The 27,599-nt window shown below is 55.3% G+C and overlaps 2 protein-coding genes across 6 annotated transcripts; one reads left to right on the top strand and one right to left on the bottom strand.

The window, feature by feature from the left end:
• Window positions 1-1,837: 1,837 nt before the first annotated feature.
• On the top strand, window positions 1,838-8,556 carry HIPK4 (homeodomain interacting protein kinase 4). The gene is made up of 4 exons (XM_057711343.1): window positions 1,838-2,302; window positions 5,601-5,957; window positions 6,858-7,706; window positions 8,244-8,556. Exons 1-4 carry the CDS (start codon window positions 1,838-1,840, stop codon window positions 8,421-8,423), a joined length of 1,851 nt encoding a protein of 616 aa, XP_057567326.1. The 3' UTR covers window positions 8,424-8,556.
• An 870-nt stretch (window positions 8,557-9,426) lies between these two features.
• On the bottom strand, window positions 9,427-27,540 carry PLD3 (phospholipase D family member 3). Of its 5 annotated transcripts, none has more exons than XM_057711338.1 (13): window positions 27,365-27,540; window positions 17,672-17,874; window positions 16,999-17,056; window positions 16,820-16,894; window positions 16,589-16,731; window positions 15,971-16,154; window positions 14,240-14,360; window positions 14,027-14,154; window positions 12,710-12,910; window positions 11,317-11,456; window positions 10,606-10,771; window positions 10,038-10,137; window positions 9,427-9,949 (listed from the first exon to the last, which is right to left on the bottom strand). In XM_057711338.1, the coding sequence occupies exons 1-13, from the start codon at window positions 27,503-27,505 to the stop codon at window positions 9,762-9,764; spliced, it is 1,848 nt and encodes a 615-aa protein (XP_057567321.1). In that variant the 5' UTR covers window positions 27,506-27,540; the 3' UTR covers window positions 9,427-9,761. The 5 variants fall into 5 exon arrangements, with proteins under 5 accessions (XP_057567321.1, XP_057567322.1, XP_057567325.1 ...); XM_057711339.1 differs by having other exon boundaries at window positions 16,999-17,090; window positions 17,672-17,870; window positions 27,365-27,501; XM_057711342.1 differs by having other exon boundaries at window positions 17,672-17,870; window positions 27,365-27,495.
• Window positions 27,541-27,599: the final 59 nt, after the last annotated feature.

Below are 27,599 nucleotides of genomic sequence, written 5' to 3'. Positions count from 1 at the left end.
GGTGTGCACCCCTTGCCCAGGCCCCCAGCATGGCGTTTTCCTCCCACCACAGCTGACCTGTCAGTGTCCTCAGTGGCCTGTCTGTGGCCACGCTCAGGGCCTCCTCTGTCTCCTGTGTCCTGACTTCTCAGGGGTCCTTCCTCCTTCCTGCACGCTCTCTTTTCTCTCTCCCCCACTCCTCCTCTCTCTCCTCATATCCATTGGGCCCTCAGGGTTCCTCCCTGGCTCTCGTCCATCCCCACACCCTCCCTGGGCCATGTCACCCTCCCCTCGGCTTCCACTCCTCATCTCTGTGCTGACAGTTCCCAGAGTTGGTCCCGGGTCCTCATGGGCCTCCAGTGCACGTCTGTATCGCTGCACACACCCCTGACCCTGCTGACACTACGAGGCTAGTCCAGTGGTTCAGAGCTTGGCTCTAAAGCCAGACTGTTCAGAGTCAAACCTGCCTCTGGCACCCAGCTGGGGGACCTTTGGCATTTTTTAAACTTCTTTTGGCCTCTATTTTCTCTTCCATAAAATGGAGGTATTAAGATGTATTATAAGGATCAGATAAGGCTTCTAAAGCACTCAATACAGGGGAAATTTCCTGGTTGTCTGTCTAGGGGTTAGGACTCTGTGTTCTCACTGCCAAGGGCCTGGGTTCAATCCCTGGTCAGGGAACTAAGATCTCACAAGCCACATGGCCAAAATAAATACATAAAAATTAAATAAAACACTCAGTACACGTTTAAATGTTTCAAACATTCCTAACGTCCTCTGCCCCAAACTTCTCCTGGTCCATGGTCCCGTCTCAGGGACCATCCCATTGTTATCGAGGCCAGAGCCCTGGGCCTTGTCCTGCATGGCTCCCTCCTTCTCCCCAACCTGCCATTCCCACAGTTTATCTTCCTGGCCTCCTGAGTGTCTCAACCACCCACCTCTTCCCCCACTCCCCCAATCTCTCCCATCTGGATCCTGCTGCAGGCTGGGGTCTTGCTTCCTTCAATCCACTCTTCACACAATAGCTTTCTGACGCTCAGATCTGACCCTGGGCACTTCCCTGGTTGCCTAGTGGTTAGGATTTGGCGCAGATGCTTCTGTGGCCTGGGTTTGATCCCTAGTCGGGGCACTAAGACCCTGCAAGCTGCCTGGAGCGGCCAAAAAAACAAAAAAAATATGATCTGCCCTCCCTTGCTCAGAGTCCTTCTGTGGCTCCCCAGTGCCCTCAAGACAAAGTCCAAACTCCTTAGCCTGGCATTCAAGACCTTTGCAACTTGGCTGCGCTTTAGCCATGCCTCCCCCAGGGCAGCCACATGCAGGGGCAGGTGTTTTCTGAACACAGACACTCGCACAAATCCCTTAGCTCAGGAAGCCTGCCGTTCCTCACCTCTGTTTAGGAATGTCCCATTCCTCTATGCCTGAGGCCCACGATCAGCAGCCTCCCCTTTCCCCTCTCTGACAGCCCTACACCTATCCAGCCCCTCCAGGTTTCCACCACAGGGCGGGGGAGGGGGCCTACCTGCCACCCCACCCCCATTCCAGCCATGGGCTCAGGTCTCCAACAACAGAACCAGAGCCACTCAGCAACGCTGGAACCCACTTGAGGGGGCCTGGGGCCCCTCGTCCCAAGCCAGGAGGGCTTCGGGGCAGGGGTGCAGCCCCTGGCAAACTCGCAGTGTGGCCCAGGGGCTTGGGGGTTACCAGGGAGGCAGGGGTGAACCTCGCAGGACAAGGCACGCGTGTGGTTCTCTTTCCCCCGCTGGGGGGGCCTCAGGGCCGGCGTCGGGGCGAGAGGCCTTGGAGGCAGAGCCCGTGGGCTGGGGGTGGCGGCAGGGCAGTGTCTGGCAGCAGGGGCACCATGGCCACCATCCAGTCGGAGACGGACTGCTATGACATCATTGAGGTGCTGGGCAAAGGCACCTTCGGGGAGGTGGCCAAGGGCTGGCGGCGAAGCACAGGCGAGATGGTGGCCATCAAGATCCTGAAGAACGATGCCTACCGCAACCGTATCATCAAGAACGAGCTGAAGCTGCTGCGCTGCATGAGGGGCCTGGACCCGGAGGAGGCCCACGTCATCCGCTTCCTTGAGTTTTTCCACGATGCCCTCAAGTTCTACCTGGTCTTCGAGCTGCTGGAGCAAAACCTTTTCGAATTCCAGAAAGAGAACAACTTCGCGCCCCTCCCTGCCCGACACATCCGCACGGTCACCCTGCAGGTGCTCAGAGCCCTGGCCCGGCTCAAGGAGCTAGCCATCATCCACGCCGATCTCAAGCCCGAGAACATAATGCTGGTGGACCAGACTCGCTGCCCCTTCAGGGTCAAGGTGAGTGTGGCCGGCCGGTCTGCCCTGAACGCTCTCCTGAGGCGGAGATCCCCCTTGTCCCACCTCCCAGCCCCGAGGTCTCTCCCTCCCCGGCCATGATGGCTCTCCCCATCTCCTGGCTCTGAAATTCCCATCTCCCTGTCCCAGTGCTGACATCCTCTCCCCTCCCAGCCCTGAGATCCCCCCGTCCTTGTTCAATTCTTAGCTCAGCTCCTCTGGCCCAGTCCTGTCCCTGTGGGGCTGACATTCTAGTAGGAGAGATAGAGTCGCCAGGATGAGAATGAGTAAAATGTGGTATATGAGTGAGAAGGAGATAAGATAAAGTAGGGAGGAGGAGGATGTGGGGTGGCAATGAGTAAAACTTTAGACTCTGTGGTCAGGGAGACCTCCCTGAGAAGGTGACATTTGAGGAAAGTCTTGAAGGAGGGAGGGAGCCATGTCGACAGCTGGGGGAAAGAATCTGGGTAGAAGGAACAGCCAGTGCAAAGGCCCTGAGGTAGGAGTGGGCCAAGTATACGTATTTGAGGAGCACTGAGGAGGCCAGTGTGGCTGAAGTGGAGTGACTGAGGGGAAGAGGGAGGAAAGGAGATCAGGGAGGTGATGGGGCCAAGTCGTACAGGGCCCTGTGGGCCACAGAGGGGACTTGGGTTTTATTCTATGTAAGACAGAGCCACAGGAGGGTCCTGGGCAGAGGAGGGGTGTGCTCTGACGCAGGTGTTCACGGGCTCCCTCTGGCTGCAGGAGGGGAACGGGATGAGGGGCAGGAAGACAGGGGTGACTGCCCCAGTCCAGGTGGGAGACATGGGTGGGTGGGACTGGAGTCAGGGTAGGAGGAGGAGGAGACGTGGGTGGGCTCTGGGTAGATTTTGTTTTGTTTTGTTTTTGGCCGCACCGCGTGGCTTGCGGATCTTAGCTCCCTGACCGGGGATTGAACCCGGGGCCCCAGCAACGAAAGCGCCAAGTCCTAACCACTGGACCGCCAGGGAATTCCCTCTGGATAGATTTCAGAACAGGACTTGCTGATGAATCTTATGTGAAGTGTGAGAGAGGAAGAGAGGGCATGAGGGAGGATGAAAGCCTGTTGGCCTGAGCGACTGGAAGGATGACAGCAGAATCCTTCATCATGGTTTGTTCATCAACAATCATTTTCTGAATGCCTGCTCTGGGCCTGACCCTGTGCTGGGCACACGGGCACCTCCTCTGAGCTGTCACAGGTCCCTAGACTCCCCCATCCCGGCTCTGACCCCTCTGTCTGCTTATGGGTTTGTTACTGTCAGGTGTTGGGTCTGAACTAGGAGCCTCGTGAGGGCAGGGCCAGGGGTGTTGTGGTTACCACTGTGTCCTCCGCACCTCCCGGCACAGAGCCTTCATGGAGTCAGTGCTGAATGAATGTCAGAGACACAGGGAGATACAGAGACAGGAGAATGCAGATGGTCCCAACAGATGGAGGGACAGAAACCCAAGGAAGGAGAGATTCCTACAAACACAGCAGGAAACAGGCAGGACGGATCCACAACATCTGGCCCACGTTGGCACCCCTACCGCGTTTGCGGAATGAATGAATCCCGCGTGCATTGACTGAATGATCAGGGTCACTCAAGCTCTCTGGGCTTCAGGCCTCAGCCATCTGCCTTCAGAGTCCAGATTAATAACCATTTTGTCATATTGCCTTCTGCAAATAGAGGGTGGGATGGCTGAATGAAACGCAGAGAAACTCAGGGAGGGAAACTGAGGGAGGGACTGAGGTAGAGTCACAGAGATTCAGAGTGAAAAGTGGCAGTCCACCCCAGAGGCATCAGGAGAGGCAGGGCTTTCAGTCATTCAGTGTTAGTTCAGCAGGTTTTCGTCAAGTACCTGTATGAACCAAGGGCCCGTGTGGGGTGTTAACAATGCTTGATGGGGAAGACAGAAGAGGACCCGGGTGTCAGGGAGGTGTCCTTCTAGTGGGTGACACAGGTGACAGAGAGAGACACAGACAAGAGATCAAGAGGCAAAGAAAGAAAAGAGAGAGATACCAACAAGAGACAGAAAGAAAGAGAATGACAGGAATAAAAAGCCCATTCATTTTTTACTGAGCCCCTACTGTGTACCAGGCACTGTTCTAGGCATCTAAGGATGCAGCAGTGAACAGACAAAATCCCTGCCTCATGGGACTACTGTCCTAGTTGAGTAGAGAAACAAGGAACTCCATATAAAGGTAAAATGTGTATTATAGTATGTGAAATGGTGTTAAGAGCTGTGGAGAAAAACAGAGGGCTGGGGAGGTGGATAGGAAGGGTGGGGTGTAGCTGTTTTTGATAAGATGGTCAGCGGAGGCCTCCCTGAGAAGATGACATTTGAGTAAAGACTTGAGGTGAGAGGCTTCCTAGGTGGCGCAGTGGTTGAGAATCTGCCTGCCAATGCAGGGGACACAGGTTTGATCCCTGCTCCAGGAAGATTCCCACACAAAAAAAAAAAAAGACTTGAGGTGAGAGAGGGAGCCGTGTGGACACCTGGAGGAAGGGCATTCCAGGAAGAGGGAACAGCCAGTGCAAAGGCCCTGAGCTGGGAATGTGTGTGGCTTGTACGGGGAATAGCGAGAGGTGGGTGTGGCTGGAGCTAGGTGAGTGAGGGGGAAGGTGGGAGGAGGTGTGGGCGGAGAGGGGACGGGCAGATTGTTGGAGCCTCGTGGGCCAGGGCGAAGACTCTGGCTTTTATCACAGGATGTGGTAAAACCACAGGAAGATTCTGAGCAGGAGAGGGACGTGATCTGATTCAGTTTGTTACAGGGTCCCTCAGGCTGCATGTGAGAAGCAGGCTGGAGGGTGAGGGAGGAACAGGGAGACCAGCAAGGAGGCCACAGGACCAGGGTGGGGGCTGTGGATGGGATGTAGAGTGGGCAGGACAGAAGGTGGAGCCAGCAAGATTTGCTGATGGACAAGGCATGGCGTGAGAGAGAGAGACAGGTCTTAACCCTCATGGGCATACGTCCCAGGGGAGAGAAACAGAGAGGGAAGCACACAAACCAGAGACAAAAGCTGGAGGAGACAGTTAGGGACATAAACAAAAGATCAAGAGTCACAGATGCTCGGGACTTCCCCGGCAGTCCAGCGGTTAAGAAACCACACTTCCACTGCAGGGGACATGGGTTTGCTCCCTGGCCGGGGAACTAAGATCCCCAAAAACAGGGGGGATAAAAAAAGACTCACAGATGCAGTGACAGACAGTTGGCAGAGGCAGAACGACCCCAGCGCGCGAGAGATGCCAGGGGAGGCTCCGCTCGGCTGTGCCTGCCCACGTACCTCCGTGCCCCGCCCAGGTGATCGACTTTGGCTCGGCCAGCATATTCAGCGAGGTGCGCTACGTGAAGGAGCCGTACATCCAGTCTCGCTTCTACCGGGCCCCAGAGATTCTGCTGGGGCTGCCTTTCTGTGAGAAGGTGGACGTGTGGTCCCTGGGCTGTGTCATGGCCGAGCTGCACCTGGGTTGGCCCCTCTACCCGGGCAACAACGAGTACGACCAGGTGCGCTACATCTGTGAGACCCAGGGCCTGCCCAAGCCCCACCTGCTGCACGCCGCCTGCAAGGCCCACCACTTCTTCAAGCGCGACCCCCACCCCGAGGCCACCAACCCCTGGCAGCTTAAGTCCTCGGCCGACTACCTGGCTGAGACCAAGGTAGGGGGGCAGGTGGGACGAGGGCAAGTCAGCGTGGCAGCTGCTGCATCAAGAAAAAAAAAAAAATCTAGGTTAGATCTCAGAGAGGACTGGAAGCTTGGGGGCCAGCGGTGGGGTTGTCACAGCAAGAGGGATGTGAGTGAGACCCCAGGTGGGACTGGAAGTCAGGGCAGCCCCTCTGCCACCTCTGTGGCTATAGTCCTCAAACCTATGCGGCAAGAGCCTGGGCGAGCCAGCAGAGAGGACTGGAAGTTAGGGCCAGCTGCGAGAGCTGTCACAGCAGGAGAGGGGTCTGAGCAAGGCCAAAGAGGGGAACTGAACGTACATGGCAGATTCTCTGATAACTCCGAAGCCGGTGGTTGTTAAACAATTTGGCAAGAATGGTCTGGGCTTGACTCCTGGAAGGCCTGAGGCCTGGGATTAGATGTGGGGATCAGCTGTAGCAGCGAGAGGGATCTGGATTTGATTCCAAGGAATACTAGACGTTTAAGGCAGCCCTTCTGCTAGCGGCTGGCAGGGGCTGGACCCACAGCCTGGGGGAGGACCGGAGGGCTGGGGCAAGATACGCAGCTTGGGTCAGTGAGCGCCCTGGGTTAGACAACAGGAGGACCAGAGGTCACGGTCAGCTGTCCTTCCTGCAGCAGTAGGAGGGGTCCAGACTAGACTGTAGGAGTCCTGGTGTTAGTGAGCAGGTGTGGTCCTCCCAGCAGCGAGAGAGCTCCACGTTCGATCGTGGGCAGAACTGGAAGTCAGGGTTCTGGCGTGTGGACTTCATAGCCACGAGAGGGCTCTGGGCCAGACTGGAGGGCCAACTGGAAACGGGGGGGTCACATGTGGGCCCCACAGCAGACATGCCTGGGGCCCAAAGCCCGGACTCTGCCCCACCCTGTGTGCCCCCAGGTGCGCCCACTGGAGCGCCGCAAGTACATGTTCAAGTCACTGGACCAGATTGAGACGGTGAACGGCGGCGGGGCAGCCCGTCGGCTGACCTTCCCTGACCGCGAGGCGCTGGCCGAGCACGCCGACCTCAAGAGCATGGTGGAGCTGATCAAGCGCATGCTGACGTGGGAGTCCCACGAACGCATCAGCCCCAGCGCCGCCCTGCGCCACCCCTTCGTGTCCATGCAGCAGCTGCGCAGCGCCCACGAGACCACCCGCTACTACCAGCTCTCGCTGCGCAGCTGCCGCCTCTCCCTGCAGGTGGAGGGCAAGACACCCACGTCTGCTGTAGCTGCCACGGAAGACGGGCCCCCCTACTACCGTCTGGCCGAGGAGGAGGAGGCCGTGGGCCTGGGCAGTGCGGGGGGCAGCGGGCCCTTCTTCCGCGAGGAGAAGGCACCGGGCATGCAAAGGGCCATTGATCAGCTGGACGACCTGAGTCTGCAGGAGGCGGGGCGTGGGCTGTGGGGCGAGACGCATGCCGACGTGGTCCCTGACGTGCTGGCCCCGCTCAAGGCCGCCGCTGCTGTCCGCCGGGTGCCCGACTCCGGCCCTGAGCCCATCCTGGCCTTCTACGGCAGCCGCCTGGCAGGCCGCCACAAGGCCCGCAAGCCACCCGCAGGCTCCAAGTCCGACTCCAACTTCAGCAACCTCATCCGGCTGAGCCAGGCCTCACCGGAGGATGACGCCCCGTGCAGGGGCAGCGGCTGGGCAGAAGGAGAGCGGCGTGGGGCCTCTGCTGAGCCCCCCGCCATCCCGCAGCGGGATGGGGATGGGCCGGACATCAAGGACGTGACCATGGATGCTGAGGTGAGCCAGGGGGGCGGCCAGGGTGCAGGTGCTTCTGGGATCAGGCCCTCCCCAGAGCTCCAGGATTGGGGCACAGTGGACCAGCCTTGCCTCCTACACATCTGTGTGGCCTGCAGCTGGCTCAGGGTCCAACACACCCTCAGCATGTGACGAGGCTCAGCAAACACTCATACACCCATAGGACGTGACCAAGCTCAGCAAACACTAACCCATATTCAGGCTGTGTAAAAACACATAATCCACACATGGGAAGTGATAAAAGCCCAGAACTCTGAACAAGGCCACAGCCCATCCCACCCACCCGCCGCAAGATGTGACAGAGCCTCAGCAAACACACCTTCAGGACACATTAAGGTCACAGCACACACCATTTAAGCCTCCAAAATGGGATGAGGGTTCAGGTTGTACAAAATCGTCCTCAGGAGTTGACAAGGATGCAGGTGGGATCGGGTCGGAAGGCGTCCTTGAGGGGGAGGATGGTTGTTCCGGGGAGGGGGACGGTCTTGGCTGACGCCCATCTCTTCTCCTCCCCAACAGAGGCCAGGCGCTGAGCTCTTCGACCCCAGCAGCTGTCCCAGGGAATGGCTGAGTGAGCCAGACTGGACCCTGGAGGGCATCAGGGGGCCACGGGCTCAGGGGCTCCCACCACGCCACACCCAGCCACACGGTCCACCCCGGGCCACCAGCTTTCTGCAGCACGTCGGTGGGCACCACTGATGGTGACCCAACCGCTGCCCATCACTGGGGGCTGTGCTAGGAGGGCTGGCCTCCTCTCCTCAGAGCCATCCCCTGAACCCATGACGTCTTCTTACAGAAAGATAATTATCCAGAAATTCCCCATTCCCCCTGCCCACGCGCAGGCCTGCACACCCCCCCAAACACAGGAGGGTTTGGGGGTCTGGCTCGTGGCCCCCCTGGCCAGAGGGACGCAGGAAAGGGGGCTGCACCCCACTGGCCCCGAGCACACCGCTGGCCCTGCTGCCTCTGTTTATTTCAATAAAGAACTGTTCGGCAGCCCTGCCTCAGGCCTGTTCTCCCGGCCTGAGGCCTGCACTAGCACTGGGGTGGGGTTCCGGGGGGTGCCCAGGCCCTGCTCTCCAATGCTGCACCCCACCTGCCATCGGCTCAGGCCGGAGGCTGTGCTTGGCACACGGAGCCTTCCCTTAAATATACTCAGTGCCTGGCACGCAAGAATCCACCCTCAGAACATTCTCAGTGCTCAGCAGGTGCAGATCTGAGCTTGCCAAATGCCAGGTTCTCATCGTCTGTTGGCCTGTCCTTGCCCCAGGTGACAGGCTGGGCATGCACGCATCCATGCTCGGGACATGCGAACTGTGAGTCCACTTGGCACGTGTAAATTCACGCTTGACGCACGCTCCAGGGTCCAGGCATGCGAGTCCACCCTCGGGATGTGGCAGTGGCTTGGCGTGCGCTCATCTGGCCGGGGACATGCCGAGTGTGCACCACACACTGCCCCATGCTGGCTCCACGAGGCTCGCTTCATGCCTGCCCGCGAGGTCTCACACGCATGCTCAGCGTACGCGCGCTCACGTGCACTGGACGCCGAGGGCTCAGCACACGCCAGACACATGCCGAGCGTCCGGGACGCACCAGACCACGCTGGTCACATGCTGGGGACTCAGCACACACACAGGTGTCCCCACCAGAGGCCCATGCCAGCTGCCCCCTCCCCGACACCACCGCTCAGTCAGGCACAGGCTGTACAGACAAGTTATTTACTTCTTCTCATGACCTCGGGCCCTCTTTGCCCTGGAAAGTGGGGTGGGCCAGGGGGCCAGGCCCAGCATGCACCCCCACTTCTTCGGGGGCTGATCCCTCCCCCAGCTCGGCTGGGTCCCCTGGGGCCGCAGCCTCAGGCTGGCGGGGGTGGAGGTAGAGGCGGGAGAGCAGGGCGGGGAGCCCGCGGGAGCCACGATGGGGCAGACAGAAGCGGGGGGGGGGGGGGGGGGGGGGGGCACGGGGACAGGGACCGGGACCCGGGACACCTGGGCCTCCGGGGGCCTCGCAGGCCTGGCCTGTCCACTGGACCGGGCCTCACAGCAGGCGACAGGCGTTGCCCACGCTGTCGGCTGGGGTGTCGAGGCCATGGCTGTAAGGGGAGTCCCAGTCCCTCAGGAAAACGGCCTCCAGCTGGCTCCTCAGGCCGCCCCGCCCGTTCTGCGTCACCAGCAGCGCGGCGCCCGCCGTCTCGGTGAAGTAGCTGCCGGACCAGTTGGAGGTTCCTGCAGGGCGGGAGGGTCCCAGAGAGTCAGGGCCCGTGGCGCCGCCTGGACCCCCTTCCGTCCCGCCGGTGGTGCTCGCGGCACTCACCGATGTAGCTGGCACGTTCGGTCACCATGTACTTGTTGTGGTTGACGCGGGAGTAAGGGATTCGGGCCTGGGCCTCGTCCGCAGGGACCACAAAGAGTTTCTGAGAGGGAGGGAGGTGCAGGGTGGGGTCAGAGAAGCCCCAGGGTCTGGGGTGGGGAGTGGAAGCGGGTCTGCGGAACTGGGGACTCGGCCGCTTCCCTCGGGGGCCTGGGGGCCAGAATGGGTACTCAGTAAACACGGCTGAAAGGGAGGACCCAGTCGCTTCATATGCCACCTGTTCCCTCCAGAACGACTCCCATTCATCCCTTAGGTCTTACCGCAGATGTCCCCTTTTCCAGCAAGTCTTCTGTGTCCCCTCAGGCTGCGGCAGGAGCTTCCTGGGATGCCCCATCTTGGCCCTGACCCCTCTGCCCGTGCTCTGGGTTCTGGCCCTGACCCATGGTCTCCCCACCAGGGCACAGCCCACTCTGGGCCGTCACTGTCAGATGACAGGTGAGCTCCATGAGCGCTGTGTCCCCAGGACTGCCCTGCACAGGGGCTGAGGCGTGGGTCCGGGGCGGGTGCTCACCACCTGGATGTCAGAGTGGGTGTGGTTGTCACGCAGGGCAGCCAGGGAGAGCAGGAAGGCCCGCATCGACGGGTCGGAGTGTCCCCAGCAGCTGACCAGCAGGCGCACCTTGACGCCACGTTCATAGGCAGCCCGCCGCAGCCCATCGTCAATGGCAGGCCAGAACCTGGGGGAGGGGGGTGCAGGATGCAGAGGGAGGCCTCACCTCAGCTTTAGGGAGCCAGGCCTGGACCCTGCTGCAGCTTCTGAGAAGCCCCAAGCCCCTACCCCATCTCTGGCTCCAAGTCCTGCCCCCATACCCAGTCTTCTCATTGTCTTGTCTGCTGCCCCCAGAGCCCAATCATCCCCCCTTCCTATCCCAGATCTCAAACCCCAACCCTGCCCCGCCCCCCCAAGCCTGAATACTCTAAGTCCCACCGCCCAAGCCCCTCATCCCACTTCCAGCCCACACTCCCTGCCTCCTACCTGCAGAAATCCCACATCCTGCATCCTCTGTCTTAAGCCTCTAGTCCCCTATCTTCACCGCCCCCCCACATTCTCATCCTTTTCTCTGTCCCCTTTTCCTTATCTTGAACATTCAGTCCCACTCCCCCGTCACCTCTGTCTCTCTCCATGGCGTCCCCTCCCTCTGTCCCCTGGCCTTGGCCCCCTGCCTGCTTTCTGGGTCCCATCACTTTCTTTCCCAAGCCCTGTCCACGTGCCCAGCAGTACCTGTGTGGGTGGGAGAACTCCATGGTGGGCAGGTAGTTCATGACCGCAACGTAGATGAAACTCCGGGCATTGTCCACCACATTGAGCAGGGCTTTCAAGTCTGGGGTACGGCCACTTGGACACAGTGGTGGAGGTGCACTCTGGAGGACGAGGGGACAGTCAAGACACGTCCTTCACAGTGAACCCTAGCTATAGAAAGCTTGTCACAAGCCAGGTCCTGCAGGTCTCACTAATGCTCAGCTTCCATGAAGGGGAGGGATAATTACCACATCCATTTTGCAGGTGAGCAAACGGAGGCTCAGAGAGGGTAAGTGATTTACCTAAGGTCACACAGCTGATAAATGGAGCCAGGGTTTGAACCTAGGCTGTCTGGTTCCAGAACTTACGCTCTAACCCTGTGGTTCTTGACTTGAGGTCCCCGGTCAGGCAGCAACAGCATCACCTGGGAACTTGTTAGAAATGCAAATTCTTAGGCCTCACTGCACAGGGCACACCGAATCAAGGTGCTGGAGTGGAGCCCAAGAGTCTGGGTTTTAACAAGCCCTGCTGGTGATTCGAATGCATGCTCAGGTTTCAGGACCTCTGCTCTAATCACTTTTGTCCCTGACTTGCTCACAGTCCACCCTGATGGCACTCCGTGTGTGCCTACCTACACCAGGCCCTTCACTCAGCTCCCTCCATCCTCATGACAGGTAAGGAAACTCAAGCTATGAAAGGCGAATGGGGGAACCTTTCATGCCCCAGGGGACATCATCGGAGTAAAGGACCCTAATGAATTGTGTCTCTCCATCCCTGCCTTAGTGTGGGCCTCCATGATGGCGCTGCACTTGGCTAGGTGACTTGATCGGGGGGACCCAGGTTCGCCACCTCAGCTAGTGGAAATATCAGCGCTAAAGACAGCAGTGCCTTGTCCAGAGAGCCACAGGCCACAGTGGGTGCTGTCCAACAGAACTGTCCACACTGATGGAGATGTTCTCTATCTGCACTGCCCAGTATGGCAACCACCTGCCCTGTGTGGCTGCTGAGCACTTGAAATGTGGCTAGTGTGACTGAGGAACTGAGTTTTTAATCATATTTCATTTTAATTGACTAAAAACACGACATGCAGCTAAACTGGACAGCTCACCCAGGGCTCGGCCTTCACGGACCCAGCTGTGCCTCCTCTCTAGCCCTAAGAGATTGTAAATCTCGTGATACTTATTTTCTACATGAAATCAAGGCCTAGGGAGGTTGGGATACAGCACAGGCCCCTGAGTGAGCAGGAGTGACGGCGAGTCGTCAGGACACCCCCGCCCCCCGCCAATCCCTGCCAAATCACTGGGCAGGACTAGATGGGGGCTAGGTGAAGGGATGTGGCATGGGGTGTGACAGGCCCCTCTTCCCTTGGACTCACTGCCAGGTAGGCCAGAGCAGGGGTTCCGTTGAGGCAGATTTCCATTGGTGTCTCTTGATTGTAGCGAGTGTCATAGGGCCGGGGCCAGGTTGACGGGATGGAGCTGCCCGCCTGGCCCAGGTACCAGTAGGCCTCAAAGATCTTGGTCAGGTCTCGAGCTAGGCAGCTGCAGTTGTACATGACCACGCCCAGCTCCTTGACCTGTAGGAGGGCAGTGCTGAGCCCAGGGGTGGTGGCCTGGTGTCCACAGGCGACACGGACCCCTGCAGCCCCACCCCCTTCCCACCCTTCTATTTCCCCCTCTCTCTGCCCCTTAATCCCACCCCCGCTTCCCCGGCTAAAGTTCTGGGATGGACATGATCTTGACTCGAGACTAAACTCGTAACTTTTGGTGAAAATCAGTTATCCCAAAGCTCCGGGTTTCCTGAATCTCTGCATATACTATTGCTTCTACCCTCCACGGAGCTCCTACTCAGTCGTAGGTCTCAGCAGTCAGTTTCTTCCTCCAGGAATCCCGCACTGACTGCCCAGCCTGTGTCAGGCATTCCTTGAGGCTCTCAGGGTTCCTTGGGCCTCACTCATCATTCTCTCTGGTGACAAACCTGCCTCCCCATTGGGCTGGGAGGACAGGCACCGGGGATGTCTCAAGGACAGCTGCATCTTCAGCATCTCTCCACAGAGCTGGTGAGGTTAGGTGTTTGGAAATTACTTGTTGAACATATCATCACTGCCTACGCTGTACCCTTTTCCTGTCTTGTGCCCGTTCCTGCAGCTCCTCCAGGTATCAGATTAGTTGTCACCTCCTTTGGGAGACTCTCCTTGGTAACCCAGGTTGGGTCGCCTATCCTGGCCCTGACCCCTCCACTTGTGCTCTCCCCCCCACCCCCCCCCGCCCCCAGCTCAGCCTTGACCCTTCTGGGCTGATACTGCCTGGTGACAGGCCCGTCTCCGCACTGGACCGGAAGTTCCAGGAGGTCCACCTGTTGTCACCACGTTCCCAGCGTCAGAACAGGACTGGGCTTAGAGCAGGCACGCAGGGGGTGGATCATGAAGGTCAAGTGGGTGGACAGGGCCTGGAACGCCCTATAAAGGGGCTGGCAGCTGCCACTGGGGATCAGAGGGGCTTCCACGAGCAGAGGGAGGGTAGTGGAGGGCTGGATTTGGGGATGTTTAGGGAGGCATGGTAGGAGGTAGAGGGAGGCCATTGCAGAGACTGGAAGAGAAGACTCTGGGGTTGAGGTGGGGTACAGTTGGAGGCTGGGTGCCCTGTGGGGCAGGGAGCAGCCCAGCAGGGCAGTGCGTAGGGTGTGGGCAGACCTGGGTCAGGGAGCGCCAGTCCATGTTGGCACTGCCGAGGTAGAAGTGGGTCTGGTCTACCACCCAGAACTTGGTGTGCAGGACGCCATGGGTCAGCTTCTGCATGTCCACCATGCGGACCTGGGCACCTGGATGGACAGGGGTGGTAGGGTGGTCAGGGGCTGGCTTGGGCAGCCCCAAACCCAGCCCACCCCCAGCTGCCCCCTAGCTCACCGCTTTGCAGCAGGGCCTGCAGATCTGCCTGGGGCTGCGGCCCGTTGGGCTTACTCACAGCAATGCGGACCTTCACACCTCGGGGTGCCAGGGTCTGCAGCTGCCGGAGGACCTCCTCGCCCTGGGGGGAGGGGAGAACCTCTGAGGGGCTGGATCAGCCAGCTCTCCAACCCCACGCAGCCCCGCCATGGAGTTGTTTTGAGATTAGGCTTCTAGATCTGATCAGGCTTTGCACTAGTCAGTACTCTTAGGGAAGGCTGTATGAGTTAAGATGTTAAAATCTTGCTTTATCTGTTTTATTTTATTTATTTAGCTTTTGGCCACACCGTGTGGCCTGCAGGATCTTAGTTCCCTGACCAGGAATCGAACCCATGTCCCCAGCAGTGGCAGTGCGGAGTCTTAACCACTGGACAGCCTGGGAAGTCCCTCTATCTGTTTTAATAACTGGCTGCTCTAAGCCCTTCTAGGGCCTCCCTGCCACTCCTGCCCTTCACAGGACCTTCCCAAGATACTGACTTGGAAGTATCAATGCCTGGCATAGCAGGGGCCTCTGGGCACCTTGCAGGATGTTGGGGGCACAGCGCAGGCTTGGGGTCTGGGAACGTTTGGGTGAGGCTTGATGATGCCAATAACATTAACAGTAATAGCCATTGATTCCCTGGTTTCTACTGTGAGCCAGGCCCCTTCTAAACCCCTTTATATCTGAACTGAACTCACTGAGTTCTCACCATTCTCATTGATGAGGCAGGTCTGAGTATATCCCAAGGTGCAGATGGGGAAACTGAGCATAGGAGAAATCAATGGTGAAGTGGGATTTGAACTCAGACCATCTGCCTCCTATGTCTGTGTTTTGTATTTTGAACCACTCCAGTAGGAACCAGTAGGGTGTGGGGGCTCGTATCATTTTTTTTTTTTTTTTTTTTTTGGCTTGCAGAATCTCACTTCCCTGACCAGGGATCGAACCTGCACCCTTGGCACTGAAAGCGTGGCGTCCTAACCACTGAGCCGCCAGGGAATTTCCAGCTCATAGCATTTTTAACTGTTGTATATTTTTGCAGGCAGTGCTTAAGGAACCCCCCAATTTTAATAAATTTTAAGCCTACCTCTGACAGAGTGACGGCAGGGAAAGGGAAAAAAAGGGACAAATTCACTATGTCTTTCAATGAAGGGTTTACCCACCTATGCTGTTCCTTTTCAGACCTTGAAGTTTTATATTTTTTAAGTTTGTCTGCAGACCAACAAGGCTATCAGAGAGTAAATGCTTATAAAGGGCTGACTCTATCAGGAACTGTGCTGTAACTGGCAGGGATTAACCCGTTTCATCCTCACAGATAGTTGGCCCCATTCCACAGATGACGAAACTAAGGTGACCTACCCCAGGTTACACAGCTGGGAAGTGGCAGCTTGGCTTGAGCCTGGGCTGGTACTCACTCCATGTTTCCTTTTCTTTGTGTGAGAGGGTCGGGGCAGCTTGTGGGTGACCGATATCTGCCAGCTTAATCCCTCGTAACCAAACCCATACCCTGACATTCAGAGGCCTCCAGATGACCGTGACAAAATGCCCCCAGTCCAGAGGGTCATGTGAAGACAGTTGCTTCCAAACACCTCTGTCCAAGCCGCTGTGTGAGACATGCCCGCCTGTCTCCTGGGCTGTAGCGAAACCCCTTTCACCCCCCCGCCTCATGCCTCCCACCACCCCTGCTGCCATCCAGGGCCCATGTTGCCAGGTACCTGCTGAGCAGAGGGCTCCTGAGTGTGGGTGTCATTGTTGGTGAGGGTCCAGTAGAAGGAGGCAATGTCCAGGCTGCTGTGGGCACCGGCGAGCAGGCCCAGCCAGGCCTGGCTGGTGGAGGGGTTGCCCGTGGAGGCATTGGGAAAGTCCAGGCCCTCGGGAATGCTCTCCACCAGCACTGCTCTGGGGGGAGGGGGGAGGCAGAATCAGCCACAGGGGGCTGGAATGTGAGCGCTCACTTGTCTGCTCCTGGAGGATGGAAGACTGTGTGTTTGTGTCTGTACTCATGATTCTCTGTGTCTGCATTTGTTTGTCTAGAGATGTGGAAGGAAGGTTGTGTATGTGGATGTCATGTGTGTGTTTGTCTGTCCATAGATGTGGATGGAAGATGTCATGCGTCTATTCACAGAAGATGATGCTGTGGCTGCCATGGCAACAGTGTGGGGGAAGGGGGTGGGCATGGAGAAGAACCGTGACAGTCCACTTGGGAGTCTGCAATCACCTTATTCTGTCTCGATCACTGCGTGCAGGCTCTGCTTAGTGCGTGTTGAAGTGTCCCTGGCCTGGCAGGGCCCCTCCCCCCACCATCCGGGGGGCCCACAGGCCCCTTCACTTACTCGCAAGGGTCATAGCAGGGGGCTGGGCGCTGGTTGGGCCCAAAGAGATGCAAGTCGCCGTATTCCCACAGAAACAGCTGAGTCATCAGGGCACCGAAGCCCACAACCGCCAGGATGAGGACCAACAGGACCCACCGGGCTTTCTGTGGGGAGGAGGAGGCAATCAGCCCGCCCAAGGAGGGCAGCCCCAGTCATGGCTAAGACAGAGTGAGGGTGGCCCTGGGCTCCTACCTTTTCTGCAGCTTTCCATGCCTCGATCTCATTCATGGGCAGTTCGCTGGCGGGCTCCTCAGCAGGCACCTTCAGCTGGGGGACAAGGATGGTGGGGGTGGTGGCAACAGGGCAGCTCAGCGGGCCCCCCACCCTCTGCTAGGTCCAGCCCCTCCCCACTGGGTCCCCCATCTACCTACCTCCTGGTACATCAGTTTAGGCTTCATCTTGCCCAGCAGCCCGGGGTTATGCAGATCCCTGGCGGAAAAGTGGGTGTGTCAGCGTCTCCGAACTGCGGGGAACAAAAGCTGGCACTGTGTGGGGTGTTCTAGGCTTTTGGGGAACATCATAGAAAGCAGATCAGCCTCAGGCTCACGGGACTCACTGAGTTGCCTTGTCTGTGATCACGGGGGCCACTGGCACTGCGCCCGCCACCCCTAAAGGAGGAAGCTGACAGCTGGTCAGTAGGGATTTCGAAATCCCGCAAGGTCCAACGCCTATGCTTTCCTCCTATTCCTCTGCGGTGCCCTCCCTGCCCCCCTTTAGTGCCCCCCTTACCCCCCCACCTAAGCGCCCACCCTGTCCCTCATCAGCACCCACCCTACTCCCCATTACCATCTTCCCTTTTCCGAGCTCTAACCTATACGTTCCCCAAATGACAGCACCGGATTTGGTCAGCGGAGCCCTAAATCTTTGTGCCTGGCTTTTCCCAGCCCTGGGATTACCCAGAAGTCATTTTCCAGGTGGCTCCTTTGCCCTTACCCTCAGGTAACCACTAGACAGCTCAGGTCGGGAGCCCAGGACCACCGGGGCCTCCCCGCCAGCCCCCAGCCCATCCTCCCCTCCCCTCCCCTAGAGGGGCCTCGGCCTTACTCGGCAGGCGGCTGCTGCTGCTGCCTCCGCGGGGCCCCAGCTTCTGCCCCAACAGGCTGAGCAGGGGCGGGAGGAAGGAGGGGGCGGGGCCCGAGGGGGCTCCTCCCACTGCAGCGGGGAGTCTGCGCAGTGAGCGCGCGGGTCCGGGATCGCCGCAGCGAGGAGGGGGGCGCGACCCCGCAGATACAGTCTAGCCAACCTGGCTGGGGTGGAGAGAGGGTACACGGCTGAGCGATCGGCTTTGCTACGCTCCACTCCAGAGCCCCCATGTGGGGCAGGGAGGCCACAGGTAAAGAGAAAAAAGACCCCCACATCTTCTCTCGTGTACAAACCTTGTGAATTTTTGTACCATGGGCATGTATTACCTAGCCAAAAATAAATACATAAATAAGATTGACTTTAAAAATTATAAAATAAAATGGAATGATCAAGGCTAAATAACATGATTTATGGATGTAGCGATAAAATCAGTTCAGAAGACCCAGCCCACGCCACGGGAGGGGAAGAGCGGGCTGGGGGAAGGGCATGGTGGGTTTTCCGTTGGAGTGTGGATTGCAGTCAGTATTGGTTAAAAAAAAAAAAGTCAGCTGATATTTTGATAAGGATTTTTTAAAAATTGTCTCTTAAATCTAGGCTCCGGCTGGAGGAATAAGCACGATTTCCCACCTACCATCTCATTTTTCCGAAGCAGGATTTAAGGCCACAGCTGGAGAAATAAATTGGAGGTCCTCCTCCCCGCCCACCTTTCTCAGTGAAAGAGCGGCAAGGACCCCCTTCCCCACACCTAGGCAGGAACTCAACAGACAAATGCAGAGAAGGATTATTATTGAGGGAAGCAACAGTGTCAGAAGTGGTTGCCTTGACAGCGGGATTTGGGGGTGGGTCAGGATTGCTTTTAATCGTACGCCTATTTTCTTTTTTTAAAATTGTGAAATATGAGCGACTTACAGAGAAGAAAACATCTCTGTGCGGGTTGAAAACAAGGATGAAGCCAACACAGGTGTTGCCGCGTCGTCCCAGGTTGTTTTAAAAAATTCATGCGCACGCATTAATGTGATTTTAAAAAAGAAGGAAATTCCAAAAGGGAGCCGGGTTCTCTCCTCACCGCAATACCCAGCTTAGATCTGAAAGGATAATTTGGGAACCCCTTCCCCAAAACGGCCGATCTCAGAGCACAGCTAGATCCCCTCCTCTCATTGCAGGGAGCCAGCCAAACGGGGATAGGGCAAATGGATCCAGCAAGAAATGGCAACAGATCAAGGTTATTTGGCACTTCAGAGGTCACTAACAGAAGCAGAAGATAACAGTCTTCTGATGCGGCTGACCGCAGGCTTGGAGAGTGGGGGAGGGGGAGGCCGTGGGGTGGGAAACAAATTTGCTTTTTATTTATTTACTTGTGAAGGCCTGGAACAGCAGGTGATGTGAAATTAGGGAAGCTAAGGGAAACAAAAACAAAACAGGGGAGCTGTGAGGGATGGCATGCAGCATGGTGAGCCTGGGGAACGGGGATGTCCACTAATAAACCAAAAATAGGAAGAAAATAGACGCACTTCATTCAATTTGTTAGCAACCTTTTGGCTTTCAAATTGCGCTGTGATGACACGTCTGCAATGATGGGTTTAATTTTGACTTGTTATATTTTTATCAAAGCAATGCACCTAAGGTATTTAAAAAGAAAGCTGGTCAGGGAGAGGTGGTGTAGACCTGCTTAGATTGGGGAGGCAGTTAACACTTGTGGCTTCCAGAGCCAGATGCCTGATCTTAATATGAGCCTCAGCGTGCATGTGACATTTTGACTTGAGAGGTGACAGCGCATCTGTGCCTTAGTTTCCCCATCTGCAAAATGGGCACAGTAACAATAGCACCTACTTTTCACAAGGTTGTTCATTAATTTTGCACACATTTACTTGTGCACCAGGTATCGCTTTAGGCACTGGGGATATCACTGTGAACAAAACAGACATGAGGAAAGACAGACAAAAACCAGTAAGTAAATTATATGTTAGAAGGTGGGGAAGAGGGACGGGGTGGAGGTGGGATTGCTTGCAACTTTAAATAAAGAGGTCAAAGAAGGCCTCACAGAGCAGGGGATACCTGAGGAAAAAAACTTCAAGGAGGGGAGGAAGGGAAAATCTTGGAGAAGAGAGTTCTAAGCAGAGGGAACAGCCAGTGCAAAGGCCCTGAGGCAGGAGTGTGCCTGGTGTGGATAGGGAAGAGCAAGGAGGCCAGTGTGTCTACAGTGGAATGGCTAGAGGGAGAGGAGGTGAGTCAAAGGTGACAGGACCACATCACATAGGGCTACCTGGACTGTAGTAAGAAGGATGGGGCCATGGGTATGTTCTGAGCAGAGAAGGGAATATGACCTCCCTTGGGGGTTGTAGTGAGTTGAATGGTAGCCTCAAAAAAGCTATGTTAGGTGTGGCCATCACTCCTGAAACTTGTGAATGTGACCTTACTTGGAAAAAGGGTTTTTTGCAGATATAATTAAATCAATGATTTAAAGATGAGATTATTCTGGATGGACTTCTCTGGTAGTCCAGTGGTTAAGACTCCACGCTTCCAATGCAGGGGGCATGGGTTTGATCCCTAGTCAGGGAAGTTCCGCATGCCATGCTGCATGGCCATAAATAAATAAATAAAATAAGAGATTATTCTGGATTATCTGGGTGGGTTCTAAATCTGAGGTCAAGTGTCTCTAAAAGAGACAAAAGAGACCACATGACCAGGGAGGCAGAGACTGGAGTGATGGGCTGCAGACCCAGGTACACCTGGAGCCACCAGCAGCTGGGAGAGGCAGGGAACAGAATCTCTCCTAGGGCTTCTGGAGAAAGCATGGCCCTGCTAACACCTTGATTTTGGACTTCTGGCTTCCAGAAGTGTGAGAGAATAAACCTCTGTTGTTTTAAGCCACCCAGTCTCTGCTCATGTGTGACAGCAGCCCCAGGAAGCTAACACAGGTGTTTGCAGGCTCCCTCCGGCTGTGTGGGGAACAGCCTGGGGTGGGCGTGAGTATGCAGGGGCAGGAGCGGGGAGCCCAGGGAGGAGACAGGGTGGACAGGACTAGGGTGGCGCAACCAAGGGGTAAACAGTAGCCAAAGTCTGGGTACATTTTGAATTTTTTTTTTAAATATAAAAAATGCATTTTTTAAAACATAAAATTTGAGATGTCTAAAATCTGAGTGGCTCCTTCAAACTAAAGGAATTAATACATATCAAGTGCATAGAATGGGCATACAAGAGGTTCTCAATAATGTGACTGTGTCAAGGGTCCTAAGAGCCAAAAAGAAAAGAAAAAGGCATGATTCCCTTTGTCTGCATCCTCCCCACCCTCGCTCAGGCAAGATGCTTGCTTTTTATTGTGAGCCTTTACACACTATTTTTAAAAATGCACATAGGAATTCCATGGAAATTAAATTACGAGGCTCAGGCTCCTAGCTGGGGGGGCTCTTCCTCCACATCCCAGTCTCCAAAAGAGGACTGTGGCCTCAACTGGTAAGTATCCAGCATCCCCGATCCCCAGGGGAGCAGGGCAGGGTGAGACTGAAGCGGGGCATGGGCAGCCGGGCGACCGGGCCAGGCTAGCAGGTGCTGACCTTCTCATCTCAATTCCTGGGTTCCCAGGAACCTAGAACCTACCCTGGGATACAATGTCCAGGCTGGTCCTTATGCCCTGCTTTCTCGCTGGTGTAGGGTCACTTCCACCAGCACGTATGCCCCCTCCCAGTAAAACAGGGGGGAAGTGGGCAGGGCACAACCTTTAAAAGAATGACATAACCACTGAAGATACGGCATCAACTGGTTAGAACCGACTAGGTCTAAGATGGTGCAAGATTTGACTTCCAGGAGACCTGGAGCCTCATAATAAACATTAGCATATGCTAAATGACACAACCATAGGTGCCACGACAGTTCCAAGGTGATCATAAAAGACCAAAAGGTGGGCGGTGGCTCAATTCTTGGAAATCTCCTCCTCTTCTCCAAGACAGCTGGAATAATTCTCCCACTCATTAGCCTATGAAATTACTCAGCCCATAAAAGCTAACCCTTATTTCGGGGGTCTCTCACCTTCTGAGATGGCCCACAATCTGTGGAATACGTTTTTCCTAGGGCTGTTCTTGCCTTATAAGATGAACCACATTCTGTCTATGGAACATGTGTCTCTCAAAATAAATCCACTTTTTACCTATCAATATGTCTCTCACGGAATTCTTTCTGTGCTGAGACATAAAGAATCTATGCTTCATTAAGTCCTGACACCAGGTGTATGATTTGAATGAAAAGAAAGTGGGTTCAAGTCCCAATCCGGGTTTTGGCAGGGTTCGAGTCCCAGCCTGGAGGACTGAGCTGTGCTGTTTCACCAGCCCACAGACTCTCTCTCTGTCCCCTTAGCTTGTGCCCTGCTCGACCTGGAGTGTGACACCACTGCCCACAGAAAAGGAGGAAGCAAAACCCACTGGGGTTTTGAGACACGTGTTGGGTCACCGCTCCCTGAACACCCCACCCCTGGTGAGGGTGGGCATGGGAGACTTGATCCCTCTTCCACAGCAGTGTTTTGGACTGGAGAGTCCAGGGTTCAAATGGCACCTCTGTCACTTTTTTACTCAGTGACATCGGCCATGGGACTTTACTGCTCTGAGCCGTGTTGGCCTCATTCACGAAAAGGGGATCACTTTATACCTGTCTGGGGAATGTGGCTGGCGGAATCTCTGAATGTTTTACGAATGTGGGGTCTTGCAGTCCCAAAGCCCTGGGTTCAGATCTCAGCTCTGTGTTACCAGGAGAAGAGACTCCCTTCTCTGAGCCTCACTTGCATTCTCAGAAATATGGGGAGATTAATATACCAACCTCCCATTTGCTGGGCAGAGTCAGGGAAACCATTCATAGCAGGCAGGTAGCACAGTTACAAGCTGGCTGGTGAGCTGTGTCCCCTAGTACCCTGGACACACTTTTATCACAGATAAACTTATATGCATCCCTTGAAAAGTTGTCTATGTCTGATTTATTCCTCTACCCACACAGTGCCCAGCAGGTTATAACCACTCAATGTTTACTGAAAACAGAAGAAAAGAAGCAGCAAAATGGAAACCCTTGAGAAAAGACTTTCTTAGATGTCTCTCTAAATCAAGGGACACTTGGTTTATACACAATGGTAAGTAGCTTGTGTTCTAAGTCAAGAGCAATAGGGTAGGTGCAGATAATGGCACCTCAGCCTGAGGTTAAAATTTAAGGTCAATTCAAGGTTGATTTAAGCCATCTGAAAGTGCAAAGGAGGGTGTGGGCCCCGCTGGCTGCTGAAGCACTGGACGGGCCATACCTCAGGAAACATTTACAAACCTATGGACCTACCACATGGTTCAAAACAGAACTGTTTTGGGGTTTAAAGGAGCTGACTTTCATTCGATTGTGCGGACCCCTTTGGACTGACTGCACAATTGTCTGTGGTCAAGTCTACAGAAAACAGAATAGAGCGCTGGTTTTGCAAATTTTTTGTTTGGTTTTAAACATTAGACCCTTTATTTCAAAGGACCCGTAGAAGGCGCCCCTTCTAGGGAGAGAAGAAAACATAAGTAAAAAACACACACACAACCCCCAACCCCAAACATCTCATCATGAATGGTGAATACTTCTCAACTGGAACTCAAAACTCTTAAGCTGTCCCATCCCGTCTCAAACTCCCTCTGTGGCTCCCTACTGTCATCGGGACAAAGTACAACTGTCTTACGACGTCCTCTTGGGCCCTACATGGACAGCCCCTGTGGACCTTCCCCACCATTCCAGCTTCAGTTTCCCTTTCTGACTCCAAAGCTACCTCTGACTCCCACCTCCTCCCTGAACTCCTGCTCCGGAAGTCCCATGGCCTCCTAGACACCTCCGCCCAGGTGTCCGTAAGCCCCATACACCCACCATGCCTCCAACTGTCCTTAGCTCCAACTGCTCCTCCCCGGGGTCCCCATTTCAAGGACAGCTGTCCTACCCATCCTTCAGGTCTCGGCCTGTGTGCCACCTTCTCCAGAAAGCCCTGACTCCCTCAGAGCCTGGGGCCTTGTCCTGGACCCCACCCCCCCAAATTACACACTTCACCTCCCAAGTGTGTCTCCCACCCACCCCTTTTCTCTCCCCTCCATGGCCCTGAACTGGCCTCTCCCACCAGGGTCCCCACTCCAGCCACCTCCCGTGGCCCCTAGCCTCCACTCAACCTTTCCAATTCCCCCTCCATCTGAGTCTGACTTGTCCCTCCCCTGCTCGAAACCTGTGGCCCCCCAGTACCCACAGGATAAAGTCTCAGCTCCTCACTGTGGCTCCCAAAGCCCTGAATGATCTTCCCATAATAACCTCTTGGCCTTATTCTCTTACCATCCTTGCTGGCCCAGTCGTATTTAGTATCTTTCAGTTCCTTGAATTGAAACCACACTTTTAGCACCAAACCTGCCCACAGCTGTTCCTCCTGACTAGCATACCTTTTCTTCCTCATGTTTATTCCTATCAGCTCATGTACCAACTCCTCCAGGAAGCCCTCCCTGACCTCCTGGCTGCACCCTCTTTGGGATCTGACAGTCCCCTGGGCTCCTCTATCCCAGCCTGGACCCCTCTGCCCGTGTGTCCCCCAACCTGGCCCTGATTGCTCTGGGCTGTCACTACCTGATAATGGGTGTTTCTCCCAATGCACTGGGAAACCCATGAGGGCAGGGCCAGGCTGGCTCAGTCACTGCCCAGTGACTGTCCCCAGTATCATCCAGCACAGGGACAGTACACGGCAGATGCTCAGCGGCCACCTCATCCATCTATTCATTTAATGAGTATTTATTCAATGACTATTGCTGGCAAGCCCTATCTAGAAACTGGAGATACAGCACCAAAAAACAGAAAGAAAAAAAAAAAAATCCCTAGGCAGGAAGAAATTCTCTTGAGGGAGTGAGACAATAGATTAAATGAGTGACACATACAGTAGGTGCCCTGCAGAAAAATAAAACAAGGGAGGGGGATTGTGGTATTACAATGAAAATGGTTAATGTCTCAGTTCAAAAAGAACAATACATCACACGTGGGGCAAAGCAGCATTATTTTCTCTGTTTTTCAGATGAGGAGGGAGGGCTCAGGGGAATCACTGCCCAGGTCACACCGTGTCGGTTTGTCGGCCAGGAATTTGAACCCAGAGCTCAGTTTTGTTCCAGGACACGACACTGTCAAACCAATTCATGAACACAGAATAACTCAGAATGTCTTTTCCTTGCCACCCTCAGGGAGGCCTGAGCCTGTGAGAGGATAAGATGTGGGAGGGAGAGTGGGACTCCTTATGTTTATTGAACCAGGCACTGCTCAAAACACTTTATATATTCAATTCTCACAACAGTGGGGTTTTTTGTTTGTTTTGTTTTAGCTCCACTTAACAGTTGAGGGAACTAAAGGCCTAGAGAGGTTAAGTCATTAGCACAAAGGAACACAGCCAGGAAACGGTGGAGCCAGGATTTGAGCCCAAGCTGCCTCAGGGTCCTGGGTGTAGACAGCTGCCTCTCCTGCTGTGTAACATCTGTAGATTTGTGGCTCCCTCCTTCCCTCCCCAGTAGCCTCTCAACACCGCCCCCCCAACATCTCCCACCCCCCAAATCTTGGCGAGGGACACTTGAAGCTTTCTCCAAATATAAAGGATACGTGAGTGTAGTTTTAAGAAGAGGACTTTGGCTGTCCTTCCAACCAGGCTGCTCTTGCCAATCCATCCTTGGTAGAAGTTCTCCAGCTGCTGCTGCTGCTTTATGTCACATCACGTCACATCAGATCACGTCACTCCTCTCCTCCAAATCCTCCCATGGCTCCCACCTCACTCAGAGTAAAGCCAAAGTCTTCTCCATGACCCATGAGACCCCAGATGATCTGCCTCCATCACTCAGCTGCCTGCATCCCCCATCCCTCTCCTCCCCCACTGGTCTGCTTGCTATTTGTTAGTTATTCAACGAGTGCTCCTACCTCAGGGCCTTTGCACTTGCTGTTCTCTCTGCCTAGAATGCGGCTCTTCTCCCAAATAACCACGTCACACCCTCCCCTCTTCAAGTCTTTGTTCAAATGTCACCAGATCACCCTACTTAAAACTACACTCTTTGCATCCCCCAACTCCCTCCTAACACATCATATAATCTACTTACCTGTTTGTGTATTGTCTTTTACCCCTGCTAGAATGTACACTCCATGAGGCCGGGGATCTCTGTTTTGTCCAATGATGTGTCCCCAATGCTTAGCACAGTGCTGAGCATGTAGAACATGCTTAATAAATATTCATTGAATGAATAACTTGTGTCTTCATTCCCATGTTGCAGATGTAGCAACTGAGGCACAGGGACCTTAAGCCACTTGCCCAAAGTCATGCAACTATTTAAGTACTAAGTGCTAGAACCAAGATTGGAACCAGGGTGTTCCGGTCCCCAGGCATACATTGTCATGACTGTCCTACATGGCCATGCTGAGTGACTAGGATACCTCTTCACCTGGGAATTCAGGCTTGCTGAGGTTTGACGAAAGTGTGGTAAGACCTGCCTCATCTCTCTGTAACCCCAATTCTGCAAGTCAAGGGAGGGATGGGTCTAAGCTACCTAGAGTCTTCCCCCCACCAAGCCCTCCTCCACTCCTGCCATTGGCTAGGTGCTCTCAATTTGGGGGTGGGAAACCAGTCTCTCCAACAAGGTAAAGAGATAGGGATGAAGTATTTACATGAGCAAGGTTCATGATGGCTGATGGACCGCCCCCTCAGGTGTGGTGACGTGGCAGAGGTAAGGGCAGCATGGAGACCGTGACGTGGCACTGCAGGGGTTGGCTGCTGTGGCAGAGAGCATCAGGATGCAGGGAGTGGTGACGACACCATGGGAAGGATGAGGGCAGCTGGGGGGAGGGGGAAAGTGACGACGAGGAGGGGATGAAGGTGACTGGACGAGGCGGATGGTGAGATGGTTAATAATACTAGCTCAAATCACCACATCAAGCTGGGCATGTCACAGGAATAAACTCACAGGATCCTCACAACCACCCCTGATGTAGTTGTCCTCGTGTCCGTTTTACAGATGAGGAAGCTGAGACTGCAAAGGTGTGATTAAGTGGTCCAGGTTACCCAGAGGTTTAGTGGTGGAGACAAGATAATGGGCTCTAGTACCCGGTATGTGAGAGGTGACACGGGGAGATGACGGAGACATGAAGAAAAACGACTGTGAGGCAGAACGGCTCCTTATGGGGAAAACAAGAAGCATGAGAACAGTGACTGTCACAGGAGCAAAGATGACGGGGGAGGGATGGAGATATAAAGGACGAGGAAGATATAAGGGAAGCGTGAGCGCGACGTGAGGAGATGGTGACAGGAGGCGTGCGAAGGTGGCACGGAGGTATGATGACGATTTATGAGAAGGACTTCATTAAGGAGTAATAGCAACAAAAGAGGGGTGCAGGTGACATGAGAAGACCTAAAGGGGGGTGACTGCGACATTTGGTGGCCATGGGTACTTACAGGGTACGAAATCTTGTTAAGGGAGTTGATGGTGACATGAGGGTGATGGCGACATAAGGGGAGTGGTAACGATTTAAGCGAGATGCAACATAAGAGGAGGAATGGAGACATAAAGCGACAGAGGATGATAAAGCAGGAAAAATGCATTATAGAGGAAGGACAACACGAGGAGGGCAGCCGAGGCGCCGCGCCCCCAGATCGCACATTACCTGCGCTCCAAGTCTCCCACTCCGGGACCCAGCCCCGCACGCACCTTCTAGGCTGGAGCCCCGCCCGGCCACCCCCGCCAGGCGCAGGCGCTCTCCGGCTGGACTGCAGGACGGCGGGGGCCCGGCAATTGCCTTTGTCATTGGCAGCGCTCCTCGCTAGCGCGGGGCGGGGGAAGCGCCTGGGCGGGTGGTCACGTGACGGTTGCCACCGCCCTCTCGCTGGTGGCTCCTCGGC

The sequence above is a fragment of the Hippopotamus amphibius genome, chromosome 16, assembly GCF_030028045.1.
Source record: "Hippopotamus amphibius kiboko isolate mHipAmp2 chromosome 16, mHipAmp2.hap2, whole genome shotgun sequence".
NCBI classification, from domain to species: Eukaryota; Metazoa; Chordata; class Mammalia; order Artiodactyla; family Hippopotamidae; genus Hippopotamus; species Hippopotamus amphibius.
The sequence above is the reverse complement of the archived record's forward strand: the minus strand, read 5'-3'. Positions and strand labels throughout refer to the sequence as shown.

Bases quoted from the DNA above. Each gene is read 5' to 3' on its own strand.
- PLD3 (XM_057711338.1), bottom strand. From the start codon at position 27,505: ATGACAAAGGCAATTGCCGGGCCCCCGCCGTCCTGCAGTCCAGCCGGA. The intron at 17,875-27,364 runs GTAATGTGCGAT...TCTCCACCCCAG, and splicing joins GTGGGAGACTTGGAGCGCAG to CCAGGTTGGCTAGACTGTAT. The intron at 16,895-16,998 runs GTAGGTAGATGG...CTTGTCCCCCAG, and splicing joins CTAAACTGATGTACCAGGAG to CTGAAGGTGCCTGCTGAGGA.
- HIPK4 (XM_057711343.1), top strand. From the start codon at position 1,838: ATGGCCACCATCCAGTCGGAGACGGACTGCTATGACATCATTGAGGTG. The intron at 2,303-5,600 runs GTGAGTGTGGCC...TGCCCCGCCCAG, and splicing joins GCTGCCCCTTCAGGGTCAAG to GTGATCGACTTTGGCTCGGC. The intron at 7,707-8,243 runs GTGAGCCAGGGG...CCTCCCCAACAG, and splicing joins ACGTGACCATGGATGCTGAG to AGGCCAGGCGCTGAGCTCTT.